The 14,073-nt window shown below is 46.8% G+C and overlaps 1 protein-coding gene across 4 annotated transcripts in view; it reads right to left on the bottom strand.

Moving 5' to 3' along the window:
- CACNA1G (calcium voltage-gated channel subunit alpha1 G) overlaps window positions 1–14,073 on the bottom strand; it is a 281,389-nt gene that overhangs the window by 87,994 nt on the left and 179,322 nt on the right. For all 4 annotated transcript variants that reach the window (XM_024204320.3, XM_024204317.3, XM_024204319.3 and 1 more), the window contains exons 10-12: window positions 3,168–3,319; window positions 1,908–2,093; window positions 627–741 (exon numbers count right to left, since the gene is read on the bottom strand). In XM_024204320.3, the coding sequence (XP_024060088.1) occupies window positions 627–741; window positions 1,908–2,093; window positions 3,168–3,319 (453 nt within the window). The remainder of the gene's footprint in view (window positions 1–626; window positions 742–1,907; window positions 2,094–3,167; window positions 3,320–14,073) is intronic.

A 14,073-nucleotide genomic window follows, 5' to 3' on the forward strand; every position in this document is an offset into this window, starting at 1 on the left:
CTCTTCCCCTCCCCCACACTCTAACCCCAAGGGCTGCAAGCTGCCCTAACTCTGTGCATGGAACTCCAGTTGATATCAAGGCCCATACAGAGCTTTAAATGACCGCCGTGTAGCATGCACTGGCATTTTGTTCTGTCTGCAAAGACAGATAAAGATCCACCGAAGACTCAGAATACACAGTCTAGATTTGCCAACAGCAATACACTACTCAGTACAAACTATTGCCATAAAGCAGATTCTCCTTACGATGGAGACAGGACTCCAGGCTGGCTGTCTTGCTTTGAAGCTCTCATTGGACTTGTGTCAGCCTTGCTCGCAGACCCGTCCTTTACTCAGACTAATTACCCCTCTGTTGCTCCTCACAATCTTACCACTGCTCCTGCAAGAGCCTTCTCTTCTGCAGCTTTTGGCATCTCCGGGAGTTCCCCTTTCATCCGATCTCCATGTATTGTCTCATATCATCAGAAAACGCTCCCCCCCCGCCCATCGATACTTTTTGGTTTCACTCCCCCTCAGCTATTAGTTTTATTGAGCTCTGCAGAGCATTGTGGAAAGCAAATCTAAACTCTCCCACCCCACTTACAGCCCCACAGTGCGTGCTTGGTAAGGAGTTCTTGTTGTTGTACCTGGAAAACCGTGACGATGGCCCACAGCAAGGAGTCAAAATTCTTCCTGTCCGGCAGGGTGTCTCCATCTCGCTCCGAAGCAAACTTACAGCCGAAGAGATGCATCCCCAGGATACTGAGCACACAAAGAAGACAAGATGGGGTTGAAGATGATGTTAAGAAAGCAGCATGAAGTGGTGGCCTTCTGTGTCTCAGGATATTGTCTGCCTAGCAACCAGTTATTGGGAGCAATACTTCCCTCCATGGAGGAAAGAGAGCCTTAATTTGCTTCCTGCCAACTCTCCCCTCAGCAGGGGCGGCTCTATGTTTTTTGCTGCCCCAAGCATGGCGGTCAGGCGGCCTTCGGCGGCATGCCTGCGGGCAGTCCTTGGTCACGAGGATTCGGCGGTGTTTCTGTGGGTGATCTGCCAGTCCTGCGGCTTCGGCTTACCCGCCACTGAATTGCCGCCGAAACCGGGACCGATGGACCTCCTGCAGGCACGCCGCCGAAGGTCGCCTCACTGCCGCCTTCACAGCGACCGGCAGGCCGCCTCCCGCGGCTTGCCGCCCCAGGCACGCGCTTGCTGCGCTGGTGCCTGGAGCCGCCCCTGCCCCTCAGTATATCTTGGGCAAGGCCAGCCTTACCCCCTGTATATTAGAGACTGGCTCATACGGGGTTGGATTTTGAGCAGGTTTGACTTATTAGAAAGATCGGAGTAGTTTTCAATATCTGCACCTGGGTTTGGATTTACAACACCCCCAAAGTTCTGGGCTGCTTGAATCTCAAGTGGATCCAATCCCAAACCTTTTGCACAGAGAGAAAAAGCAAAGAAATGATGCAAAGGGGATAAAAGAACCATGTGTGAATGAGACTGACTCGGACGGGTTTATTCTAGGAACATTCTCTTCTCTGCCCTTTGAAAGACAGTGTTTTGGTTAAGGCTTCCGGCTTGCCCTCTGGACCACAGCAGGAACGTGATGTCATACGCCTGCTGCCTTGGGGCGATGGGGAAGGGATTTCCCTGGAGAACACCCTCACAAACACAGACACGACATTTGGCAAGAATTGCAAGACTCTAGCCAGGGGCTGGTCTGCAGTGCCCGTACCTGTTATGGAGGTTACTGTGCTTCTCATTCAGCAAGTCACTTCAAGAGAGCACAGACAGAGTTATTTACTTTTGTGAGCAATCATGAAATCTATGGATTCTCTTCACATTCTCGTCTAGTCACTGGACCAGAAACTTAAAGCACAGAGCCAGAGCAGGGCATGAAAGGAAATCAGAATCCATGCCACGTACTCACCTAAAGATGAAGATGAAAAGCATCAGTAACATGCAGAAGGTGGCCACATTGTCCATGGTCTTCATAAGGACCACTAGCTGGCGCTGGAGGGCAGGCATGAAGCGGACCAGCTTCAGGACTCGCATGAGACGGAACGTCCGCAGAACTGACAGGCCCCCGCCTTGCTGTCCCACTATCTCCCAGACGCTAAGGAAGAAAAGAGATTAACAGTATGGGACTGGGTGTGGAAAAGGAAGCACTGAACATAAATGCACGGAGACAGCGACGAGAGGAAGGGAGAGAGAAGTGAAAGGAAAGATCCGCTTTCCAAGTTGGTGAAGCTCAGAGAAAACAGGGATGTGAAGTAGGGAGCCTATCAGGAAGATCTGTACGGACAGTGCTTTCTGATACCTGAATTAGTGTCAGATTTGCAAAGAATGGAGTCCCATTAGAGCATGCCAAAAACAGGCCTGTAAATCACTGAGTGCACCTGAATGCCCAATGACAGTGTTCACATGTGCCCAGTGGGGAAGTGGGCACAAAGACCCAACAAGACATTTGTCAGCTGAAGAGTTCATGTCTAAACTTCCCCAATATCTGGACGTGTTTGGGGCTCTCTCTCAAAAAAAACAAACAAAATCAAAACCAGGCAACCAAAACCCCACAAAGCTAGCCTTGGCCTGCAGGGGTGTGGGCAGTCATTTATCTATAGGCATCTTTAATAATATACAGTAGATGGTATAAAATATGTCACAGCAAGTTAATTAACACTGCATAGGGAACCAGTGATGATCCATTAGGGTTCTTACAGAAGGTGAAAATGATGATCCAAGGATTCAAATTCATGATATTAATGATGCACAGAAGTCAGAGAGATGGGGTGTGTATACTTTGAGGTGTGGGGGAGGAATATGAAAGAGGAACTCAGAAGTAGGCATAGATATGAGGGAACAGAAAGGACACGTGCTATTAAATAAGGCTCTAAATGAGGTATCACAAAAAAGCATGGCTGGGCACATGGAAAACTTTGGCAAAGGGCCATTATACTAAGGATAGCTGCGTATATAATGAACTATCAAAGACGGGAACAAGGTGGGTTGCTACAGAGAGTTTTCAGAAGAGTAGAGAATTTATGGAGAAACAACACTACGGGGTACAAAAGCTAACACAGGAGCACAGGGGCCTAAGTGACCCAGAAAGGCCATTTTATCTATTATCCTCTGTTTTAATTCAACAGTCCAGTGAAGAGAAACCCTTGTAACCAGACCACCACGCTTGTACCTGATCACTACAATGATCCCATCAAAGATGTTGTATGGATTTTTGATGTAGCCAAATGGACCATACACGAGGACTTTCAGCAGCATCTCCAGGGCAAAGAGGCTTGTGAAGACAATATTGCTGATCTCCAAGGCATTGGTGAGTTCCTCAGGCTGCGATTAAGAACAAAGGGGGAGTGGGGGGAGTAGTTACATGATACAAATCTGCTCTCTAGAGGTGCTCAGATTTAGACCACAAAATAGACCAGGGCCAATTACAGAAGGATGTAAATGGTGATGTAAAGTGCATGTCACTAAAAGTATAATTTTCAGCCAAGTGAGTAAAAGAGCAAGATAGCAGATGGAAAAACTCCAACAGGCCAGCGTAAAATATAGCACTTATTATAGATTATAGAGGTAAATCCACCCATTAAATCCACATTAACTACAGCATCACCACTTTGATGCCTGGTGTGATGCCATCAACCTTGGTCATTCTGGCTAGTGCAACAGTCCTTAGTAGACCATGTGCATTTGATTGATTACTACTATAACAGGAGACATTTGTAACACTGTCCAATAGAGAAATTGAGCATTATCTATAACTCACACACAGATTATCCTATACAGAGGGGCAAACCAGAGTGTTTTCTCACATACATCAATTACGGGTCTATTCTTTAATTTACTAGGTATCTTAATCTTACATAAAGACTAAAGCTAAGATTTTCAAATGTGATTAGGGATCGTAGGTGCCTAACTTGAGATGCCTCAAAGGAACCTGACTTCCAGAAAGTGCTGAGCGCCCTTAATGTGAAAATCGCTCATCTTTAAGGTTTCCCAAATTGGGAACCTAAAAATGGAGGTACCCCAAAATCACTAGACACTTTTGAAAATCTTACTCTGCACCTACTCTCTAAATAGAATTAGGCAAAGATACAAGCAACTGGAAACAGGGTCTTATAATGGGAAGTGTCAGGCAAACTTAATAATAGGTGGTGCTACCAGACTTGCATTTAATACTTTGAGCTTCTCTAGTGCCTTTCACCTGGGGATCTCAAAGCACTTTACAAACACTAATTAAGCCTTTTGATATACATGTGAGCTAGGCACCAACTATGATAAACACATGACAGAAGAGTAAACTGAGGCACAAAGAGTGAATTATCTGAGGTCACCCAGTGACTCTATAGCAGAGTAGAAATAGAATCTGGGAGCTGTGACTCTCATTCTCCTGAGTTAGGTCCCAATCAGCAAAGTATCTAAGCATGTTAAAATTTAAGCAACTTTACAACTGACAAAATAAGACGAGGAATATCCTAAAATATTGCTGGCAATTTAATCTGTGACCTGGTGCCACTGTAGCATGTGCTGCAGGGCTCTAAATACAAGAGTTCCCACTCTTCTGAAACCATGCAAGACAGGAACAGAAGTATTGCAATACCTAGGCACAATAGGGGTGGTTCCAGGATGTCACCGTAGCCTTACACAGGATGTGGTCACTTGCAATCATTTGTGTCTCAGTGCACCGAGATACCACAGTGAATAAGGCTTTATAAATACACAGATTAGAGAGACAAAGCCATTTTTTGCACTGAATTCTCTTTCTTTGTTTCTCAATGTCTAAATCTCCACAGACGTACGCTGAATCTTATATTTCACTTTGCCTTCCGCCCTCCTGGCATAATATTTATTCCATAAACTTGGACCAAAATTAATCTGACATCAGATTGTAATCCCTCCGGATTTGCACCGACACTGGCAGGAGTTTGTTATAACAAAATTAAATCCCTATCTAGTGATTGGGAAAATGGCTGTGTCAAAAAAAAAAAAAAATGTTATGGAAGGGAATTACCGGGTGTGCTTAGCAGATATTGTTTGGGCACTTCGGATCCCTCAGCCATTTCAAAGTGCTTTTGATTCCCTTCATGACATCAACAGTACTCAGCCCACGAAAGAGGCCGGAGCTCAGAAAATATTTACTTTTTCAAGAACAAAAGGGGCGGAAGGCAAAAGATTTACATGTGCTGAAGAGAAACCAGAGGGAAAGAAAACAAAGGGTTATTTATCGATTTGCAGCTTGATGTGTCACTCTCATCAGTAACTAAATCCTGGGGCTAGAGTTTGACATTACTTTTCTTGCTGATCTTGAGTTAAAATAAAACTGCTTTAACTCACGCTATTAAACACACTCTTGGTTTAAAATGATCTATGTCCTGGAACACACTCACAAAATCATAAATCGGCTGAGAACTTGTATGTCAAGCGCCATCCCAGGACAATTTCAAAAGCCTGCACTTGTCATGGAAACTGCCAACTCATTCATAACTGCAGAGGCTCAGAGACAGCCTGTGCTGTTATTTTCATTATGGCAGCTATTTCATTATGCAAAGAAATGTGCTCTTGGAATCTTTCCTCCTCACACATCATTATCAGTAATTTGGAGCCTATAGGTCACATTCTGCCATCAATTACACCTGTGCAATCCTTTTGCCATAAAAAACATGTTACAGTATGTCTGCTGAACAGGGTTGCCCATGTATAACTGAGGGAAAATCTGGCCCTGCAATGAGAACTCAGTGAACTCTGCTGATGGTCATGAGACAGGCTAGAACCTGGCTCCCTCTCCCATAGATGAGCTATCCCTTCCTGGAGGATGCAGGAAGAAACATTAAAAAATGAAGCCAGTCAAGGAGGGGATCTAAGATTAGGCTGACCAGATAGCAAGTGTCAAAAATCGGGACAGGAGGTGGGGGGTAATAGGTGCCAATGTGAGAAAAAGACCTAAAAATCGAGACTGTCCCTATAAAATCAGGACATCTGGTCACCCTATCTAAGATTAAGTACAAAAAAGTAATAACACTTTGCACTTAACTGGCGCCTTCCGTCTGCTAGGTGTACAGGTACCACCCCCATTTTACAGATGGAGAAACTAAAAGACAAAGAGGGGCCAAGTGATTACCCCAAGTCACACCGTGAGCCAAAGGCAGACTTGGTAGTAGATTTTATGGCTGGGATTTCCCAAAGAGCTGAGGAATTTAGGCTTCAAACTCCCACTGAAATTCAATGGGAGCTGGGCACCTAACTCGCTTGGGTTCTTTGACAGCCTATTCAAGCCTGATCCTTCTATTAAAAGCAACAGCTATGTATACAGAGGCAGATAGCTGAGGCTGCATTCCCCACATGAGAGACGTGCATAAAGCAAGCCATTAAAGGCACCTGATGCAGGCTGTGTCTAATCCCAACGCGTCCCGGACACCGGTTCTTTGTTTACAAGTGCCCTGCAGAGCTTTAACCCTGGTAAGATGAGAGATAAGTACAGGGACCTGTCAGTGGGAATCAGCCAGTCTCCCCACTCATTGCCAGAAGGACCGGAAAGCATTGTTAATAATCAGCCACAGCTCAGAAGGGCTTCACCTGACAGATGCTGTTGTAAATCATCTCAGAAAGCAACATCCTGAGGTAACCAAAATCTGTAATTGGTGTCACTGCTCTGGCTGGAGTTCAAGCTGTGGGAAAATCATTCTGGTGCCAGAGAGATGGCCTGGGAGCTGAAGTGGGGAATACAGGCGGCTTATGTTGTTTATCTGGCAGGAAAGCCATTAGATGTGAGATTTGAAAATAACCTGCTTCCTGCATTACAAAGAGCAAAGATGTCATCCTGTAGCCCGCACCACTCATTAGTGGGCTCTCCGGATCCTCTAACTCCAAGCACTTTCAGAGCTCAGGAGGGGGGTGGGGGAGACGGCATGAGGATGGGCAATGCAGATGCTGGGAGCTCGGTATCCCTCATACCAGCATCCATGCTATGGCAGAGGGTTTATCCTTCGCTCTCATCAAACAACGCCTGAGGAAAAATAAAATCCATCCATTTCCACTTCCTCTGAATCCCGTCATGGCTCTCCCATGGCTGACATGAACAGAATCCAGGTAACTCTCAAGGAAAAACCACCCATATTCAGTCTGTAGCGCTTTCCATTCAGCCTCCCTTTCACGAGCACCGTATTCACCATGTCTTTGTTTACCAAAGTACACGTGGCTTGAGACTGTCAAAGCTGCCTGGGGGATTTGGACCTGAGATTCCCAGTTGGGGGTCCAAATCCCCATAGGCAGTTTGAACAGTCTCAGCTGTCCTGTTTCCAAGGAGACATACAAAAATATGACTTTCAAAAGACTCTCCTGCCCTAGGGTATGTCTACATTGCAGTCAGAGGTATGCCCACAGCACACATAGGCCCACCTGAGCTAGCTTTGATCTAGCGAGTGCAAATACCAATGTAAGGATCTGCAGATCGAGAACTCAGCATTGTAGGATCCTAGGTGGCAGATGCCTCCCCATCACCCCACAGAGAGCCAGGCTGAGCAGCATCCAACACTTACTGGAGGGCTAGGCAATGCAGGAAGTACCAGCCAAAGAGGCCAGAGTGACAGAACTTCTGTGGCTGCCTGATTGGTCCACATCAACTCTTTAAACCAGGAAGTTGCCCCAGGGACCCAGCTAAGCAACAATGCAGACTCTGCCTTGCTACTGCTACAGGCTTCGTCATTTGCCCCATCTTGCTCCAGACTCTTGCCTTTGATCCTGGCCCAGTGGATACTATTGGGCGAGCTGCCTGGGCCTCGGTCACTACAACTAATACAGTGAGCTGCAGCAGTACACTTCAGAGTACGCTATACCAGCTTGTCTGGGACCCTGAACAATTATGTGGGTGGCTAGCTTGCGCTGAAGTCTTTGGTGCTGCAGCTTCACTGCTATTGGTACTAGCGAGATTAAAGCTAGCAGAGATATCTCTACATGTGCTGCAATCCAAACCTCCAATTGCAATGTAGACATACCTTAAGAGATGGGTGAACATGTCAAGTGCTCTCTTTAGAGATACTTACAAAATATACCTGGGACAGTCAAAGATTCCTGACATAGAACCAGTTGCTAGGATATGTTGCCAAGGATGTGCAACTTTCTTTCCTACAAGACCAAGTTGTTCTTCCCCACACTGTCATAAACAAGAGAGTTTGTCTCAAATACTCTGAGAGGGCCCTGAATTTTGTGGGGAACTGCTGATTTTGGAGAACACAAGATTTATTTAGTTTACGATCATTCTCAATGCAAAACATGAGCCTCACTTGCAGCATAATACCACCTCCTTCCAATTAGATTAAAGTGCATCTGTCATAGATTGAGATTCTTCATTCATAGAAGATTTCGCTAATTCTCTCATTGGAGGCAGCAGCGACTAATTAAAAGGAAAGCTCCCTACGATTAAACCACAAGCACCTTGAAAGAGTGAGATCTAAGTGTGATTCAAATGAAATCTCAAATGCGGTGGACCAGATTTTAGCGGAGGCTTTGGTGAATACAAAATTCTGTTTCCCGGGCACCCAGTCTTACAGGCTACATAGCTGTAGTGTCCGTGAGATTGTCCCGGATACACCCAGTGCTATGAACGGTGTGTTTGCGTGTGCACTATGGTCCATTTGTTGATGAATCAAGCAGTATGTTGACATGCTCTGGCTGTACGTATGATGTGAAAAGACAGCACAGTGTCTCTCAAACACCATGTGGATAATCCAATGTAGGTTTTCCAAGCCTCCTGCAGAGGAGAATATGTGAGAGCATCAATAAGATCTTACTGTCGTTGTCAAGAATTGAGCCATTCAGGGCATCCACTATGGCTGTAAGGAAATGATTTCCGCTGCTCTGGCTCCTGTTCTAGGAGACTGCAAATTTATCAGCCCAGAGCGGGGGAGGGGGCGGGGAGGAGAGGGGGAAAGAGATCTCTGCAGGGCACGTTGTGTCTGGAACTCACAGAGATGAATTCATTTCTCCCCCCCCACCCCCAGTAAGCAGAATGATTCAGATGGGATGAAACCTCTCTTGCTGCTCACGGGAGAAGTGTATTGAGCCCTGCTTACTGATTTCAAACCGTGCAAGTTAGGGGGAATCACAACGGAGTCAAGTAACATGGGCAACTGGAGAGGAACAAGCGAAACTTGAGCTGTTGCAGTCAAACATCCAAAGCCAGGCTCTCCCAAGCTTAGACTGAAGAGTCTAGGGAGAAGCAGACAAAAGCACTCCTTGTGGTTCAAAGACATCTCATCTTGGCAGGAGCACTCTCTCTGGATTGGATCAGTTATTGTCAGTCTAAGATGGGGCCTCCTGAAGAGGGGGCTGGGATCCAAGGACCGCTTGATGCCAACTGGCAGCGAGCACAGGGTTATCATAGGGGTACAAGGATCCCCTGGCTTCACCAAAAGAATGTCACGTCAGGTCTCTAATGAAGGCCTGAGTCTATGTACTGTACGTCTTACAACAGATGTCTATTAGCATATTGAGTCAAATGTCAATGAAGGGCTTGTGGAGACTACAAAAGAAAACAAACAGGAAGAGGTAAACAGCTGGGGTGGGAGCAGGGAAAAGGGCTGGTTTTCAAGGAAGATCACAGATCAGAGACGCTCTGGAATCCTCCAGTCTGTGAAGACAAGCTGCCTCGATCGTGTGAAAGGGGGGATTTCAGCCATCCTGGTTGAAACCTGGGAAAAGGACTTGGAGCAATCTATCTTATAGAAGACATACAAATGCCTTGTGCGTTAAGTTTAGGCTCCAGAAAGCAGGCTATGATTTTATTTTATACGTAATCATTTGTTTCCAATAGCTGTACTTCCTATCACTGTCTGTTTGCCAATAACAAACGTATTCTTGTCTTCACTATAAATACACCGCTAGACCTAGCTCAGTTCTGTGTGTTAAGTGGAGTGGTGATCCTGAGTTGAATCTTGGAGGCTGGTGCATGCTGCTCCTTTGGGAGTAGAGCATCTGAGAGCTCTGTGAGTGTTCACTGGAGAGGAGGCTGAGCGCTCCAGGGGGACGCTCTGAGGATTCGGGGGTCAGCATGTGCCTATCGCTAACCTGCGCAGAGCGTGCGAGGCCTGCGGGGGCCTGGAAGGCAATGCTTGTGTTGCCCGGGGCTGGTGGAGTCAGGAGCTGACACAGACAAGACTGCCTGGTGCTAAGGGCAAGTGGTAGCAAGGTGCCGCGCAACCCTGAGTACCCCCGGGAAGAATCACAAGGGCCAAGTGCTCTTCTTGCAAAATACAGGAGGCACGGTACATGTCTGAGAGTGACTGTCCGTGTATGTGATGGGAATGGGCTGTAGGAAGGAAGGATGGGTTTTGTAGTTAAGGCACTGGACTGGAGCTCAGAAAATCTCCCAGCTCTGCCAAAGATTTCCTGGGTGACCTTGGGCAAGTCGTTTAACCTCTCTGTGTTTCTGCTCATCTGTCTGTAAAATGGGAATAATCATGCTTCCTTCTTCCCACCCTGTGATTGTCTTACTCATTTCGATTAGATGTAAGGTTTCCAGGGCAGGGAGTGTCCCTTGCTGTGTGTCCCTATAACGCCTACTGCAATAGGACCCCCATCTCATCTGAGCCTGTAGGTGCAAATAACAAATGACAAAATGTTTCATGGATTCCTCAGACAGGCCCCACAATTTCAGAAATCTAGATAGAAGGGTTTGGAGCATCATAAGGGAGTCCCGGGTTAGAGGACATAAGGAATAACGGGCATGTCTTCATCCTATTAATTCCCACTGTCATTTGATAGCTCTAATTTGTCTTGGCTAAGGGCAAGTTCAAAGGTGGCTTAGGCTATGTCTACACTGCACATCCCCATCCCTTGCTCTCCAGTGTTTTCTCCACATCCTCTTTTTAGCCTCCTTGCACTGCTAATCTGAGTGACTAGTACACAGGTCTAGGCCTATCCCAAGGGAGAGTGTCCTCACTGCAACCCCACCCCACGTTACTGTGTCCTCACTAATTCTGCAATTGTCTGTGTTTTTTCTGGGGGCACGTCCCATAATTCTTTGTGCTGAGATGCTCTACGATTCTTTCCCAGTCAATTGTGGGAGAACTTGTCTGTCCTTGGGGGGCAGGGGGGAAGCATGGGAAGGGCAGTGGAGGACTGTCAGCACTCGAGTGGCTCAGGACCCTACATCTTCACTTCCAAATGGGCAGGTGCCAGTCAACATTAAAGCAGAGACTGCGTTTTCACCTACACTTCCCACTGGATAAAGTAGCGCAGCTTAAAGTGCCTTCAAACACAAGTCAGAGGTTTTTCTGTATGGATGGTAGTGGGGGCTGGGCTAAAACCAGGGTAAGAACCTGGGTTAACTGTGCTGTGTTGACTTATCCTTGGGGTTTTCTGCAGTACCCATCACTTCAGTATGTATGTGCTTATTTGCTGGAGTGCATTTGTTTGCTGACTTGAAATCTACACTAGTAAATGCCTGGTGGGTACAGTTGAGGATTAGTGAAATTCTCCTGAGTTGGCCACTTTTAATTTCCCAGTTTCAGTTGACGATGAGATGAGAGCAATAGGAATTATGCAGTCTGAACAATATTTCTCACCAGTCCCTGCCTCCTCCCTTCCTGCATGGACATTTAAGCAAAGGCCAGAAAACTCCAAAGAGGATTTTATCCTTATCCCACTAACAATAACAAAATCAGTCCTGCCACAATGCAAGGGATGGACGGGGATGACCTGCCAGAAGGCCCCTTCTGATCCAACTGATTCTGCCCATTGTGCATCCAGAAGACGATGCAAAGTGCTCAGCTGCTAGAAACATTGCAGAATAAAATCTCTCTGAAATCATTACCATGGCAACCCAGGATTCCAAAGGAAAGATACAACAGAAAGTGAGAAAAGAACAACCTCAGCTATTTCCCAGGAAATACCAACAACATTTCACTGACTCATCATTTACGGATATTTGAGTTTTCTTTTATAAATCCCCACTCCCCACTGCAACAATTTTAGGACACAGATGCAAGATTTCGCCTCCTGCCACTGGGTTTGACGCCACTGCATTAGAGAGCTCTCTGATATCTGCGAAGACAGATGAAATATATGGATCAGAGTCAGATTTACAATAGGATACAGGACAAAGAGCCACAGAGTAACATAAAAGGACCTTCAAATCATTGGGGACAGCTGCTAATGCACAAATGGGGGAGCTTTTTTTTGTCTTATCCCATGCAGCAATCTATTCTGATCAGGGCCGGCTCCAGGCACCAGCTTAACAAGCAGGTGCTTGGGGCGGCCAAGGGAGGGGGCGGCACCTGTGGCAATTCGGGGGTGGCAGGTCCCTCACTCCCTCTAGGAGCGAAGGACCTGCCGCTGAACTGCCGCTGCCGATCGCGGCTTTTTTTTTTTTTTTTTTTTGTGTTGGGGGGCGGAAAAATTGGGGGGGCTGGCCCTGATTCTGATATCCAGTCGTCTCCCAGATTCTTTGCATGCTGCAAGTTTGAGCAAAAACCAGATGCATGGCTAAGACACGATACACACGGGGAGAAGGGGACTGGTTGAGTTCCTAGGGGACAGGCGTCCAAGTCACTAAAAAGACACCAGCTCGATGACAACTCAGCTTAGAGGACAAGACCTGGCTGGGCCCAGAGAGTGAACTCTCGTTTTCTCTCCCAGAGCTCTGGATTGAAGCAGTTTTGGCAGCTCAGCATGAGGAAAGCTTCCACTGCAGCTGCCCATGCTGCATCAGCTCTGTAGCTAGGGTGGACACTGATCTTCCCAGCTGCCAATCTGGCATTGTTCAACAGCATCAAACTCACTGAAGGTTCCCACCCTGGACGACGTTACGTGGGCGGGGAGGAGGAAGGGTACAGCAACCCTCTAGCCTATTCTGGTCTAACCTTATTAAACTAACCCGGCAGAGACTGATGCTACCAGGGCTTTCCCAAAGCTTACTCCTGGTTGACACTGAGCCTTGTTCCTGTCACTGGTATTTAGTCAGCAGTTCGCTCACTCAATCTGCTTTGGACAGTGAGATGAAGAGACTTCCCAGCATTGAGTTAAGGACAGGCAATTCCCCCTCTCCTCTCATTTCAGATCAGACATGCATTTGGTTGAAACTGGCTACCGGCTCCATTCTAGTGGGACAGCTGTCAGAAGCAAAGAAACATCATTCACAACCTATGAGCATCTGCCTCAGTCTGCAGGGTCTCCTGGCTACGTCCAAGAGTAATTACACCCCCCCTCCCAATTCTCCCCAGCCAGAGCTGGGACCCCCCTAGTACTTGCCCACTTTGAGTAGCAAGGAGGCCTTCAGTATCATACGCTAGAAACAGCCCAAAGCTGCCAAGCTTTATCTTTGATTTAGTTGATCTCCTCCAATAAACCACAAGTCTTCTAAACACCCTTTCCTCTCTTCTCATCACACCCATACACTTCGTTACTTCCACTATGCCTGGGTGCCTCTGTACAGTTCTGGAACAGCTTCAGAAGGGTTGAGGCAGCTTTTGGGGCTTCCCCAGAGCTCCCGTCCACCCCCAGAACAGTTTAGGCGGACCTCAGAAGCTCTGCAGTGCTCTGGCCATCCTCAGAAGTGCTTCTGTTCCCTTCAGTAAATATAGCTCCTCTTAGCTCCAGACCGTCTTGCTATTTTATAAATAGAAACTCAATCCATATTTTTGGCAGTGACATTCCTTGTGTTTGAGGGCCCATACAAGGAAATGACTTTAGCTGTTGTCATGTGTCTGTTGACGGCTTTAACCTGAGTTATGCTTAATCAGAACCTGATACATTCTCGTCTTTCTCGATTGATCTTCTGCCGAATTGGTTCAAAATAAAGAGCTCGCTCCATGGAAGATGGTTCAGAAAGAAGCAGGATTGCAAGGACTTTTTATTTATTTTTGAGTGGCTTCAGCTCCTTCACTTTTTACCCATCTCACTGATACAAGATTGTCACCACATAAGCAGATAGCGTGGGCTTCCAGGAAAGCTTGGACTGTGTTCAGACTTCACTCAACTCTGCACTGCTCCTCTCCAAATCCACCCTGCTATGCCGGCCTGGTCACATGCAGAAGGGGCAGCATTAGTCAAGTTTACCTCCTCTCCTGCCCCCAGAGTACATGCAGTTT

This window comes from Terrapene carolina, unplaced genomic scaffold (genome assembly GCF_002925995.2).
Source record: "Terrapene carolina triunguis isolate 2854851 unplaced genomic scaffold, T_m_triunguis-2.0 Scaffold192, whole genome shotgun sequence".
Lineage (NCBI taxonomy): Eukaryota > Metazoa > Chordata > Testudines > Emydidae > Terrapene > Terrapene triunguis.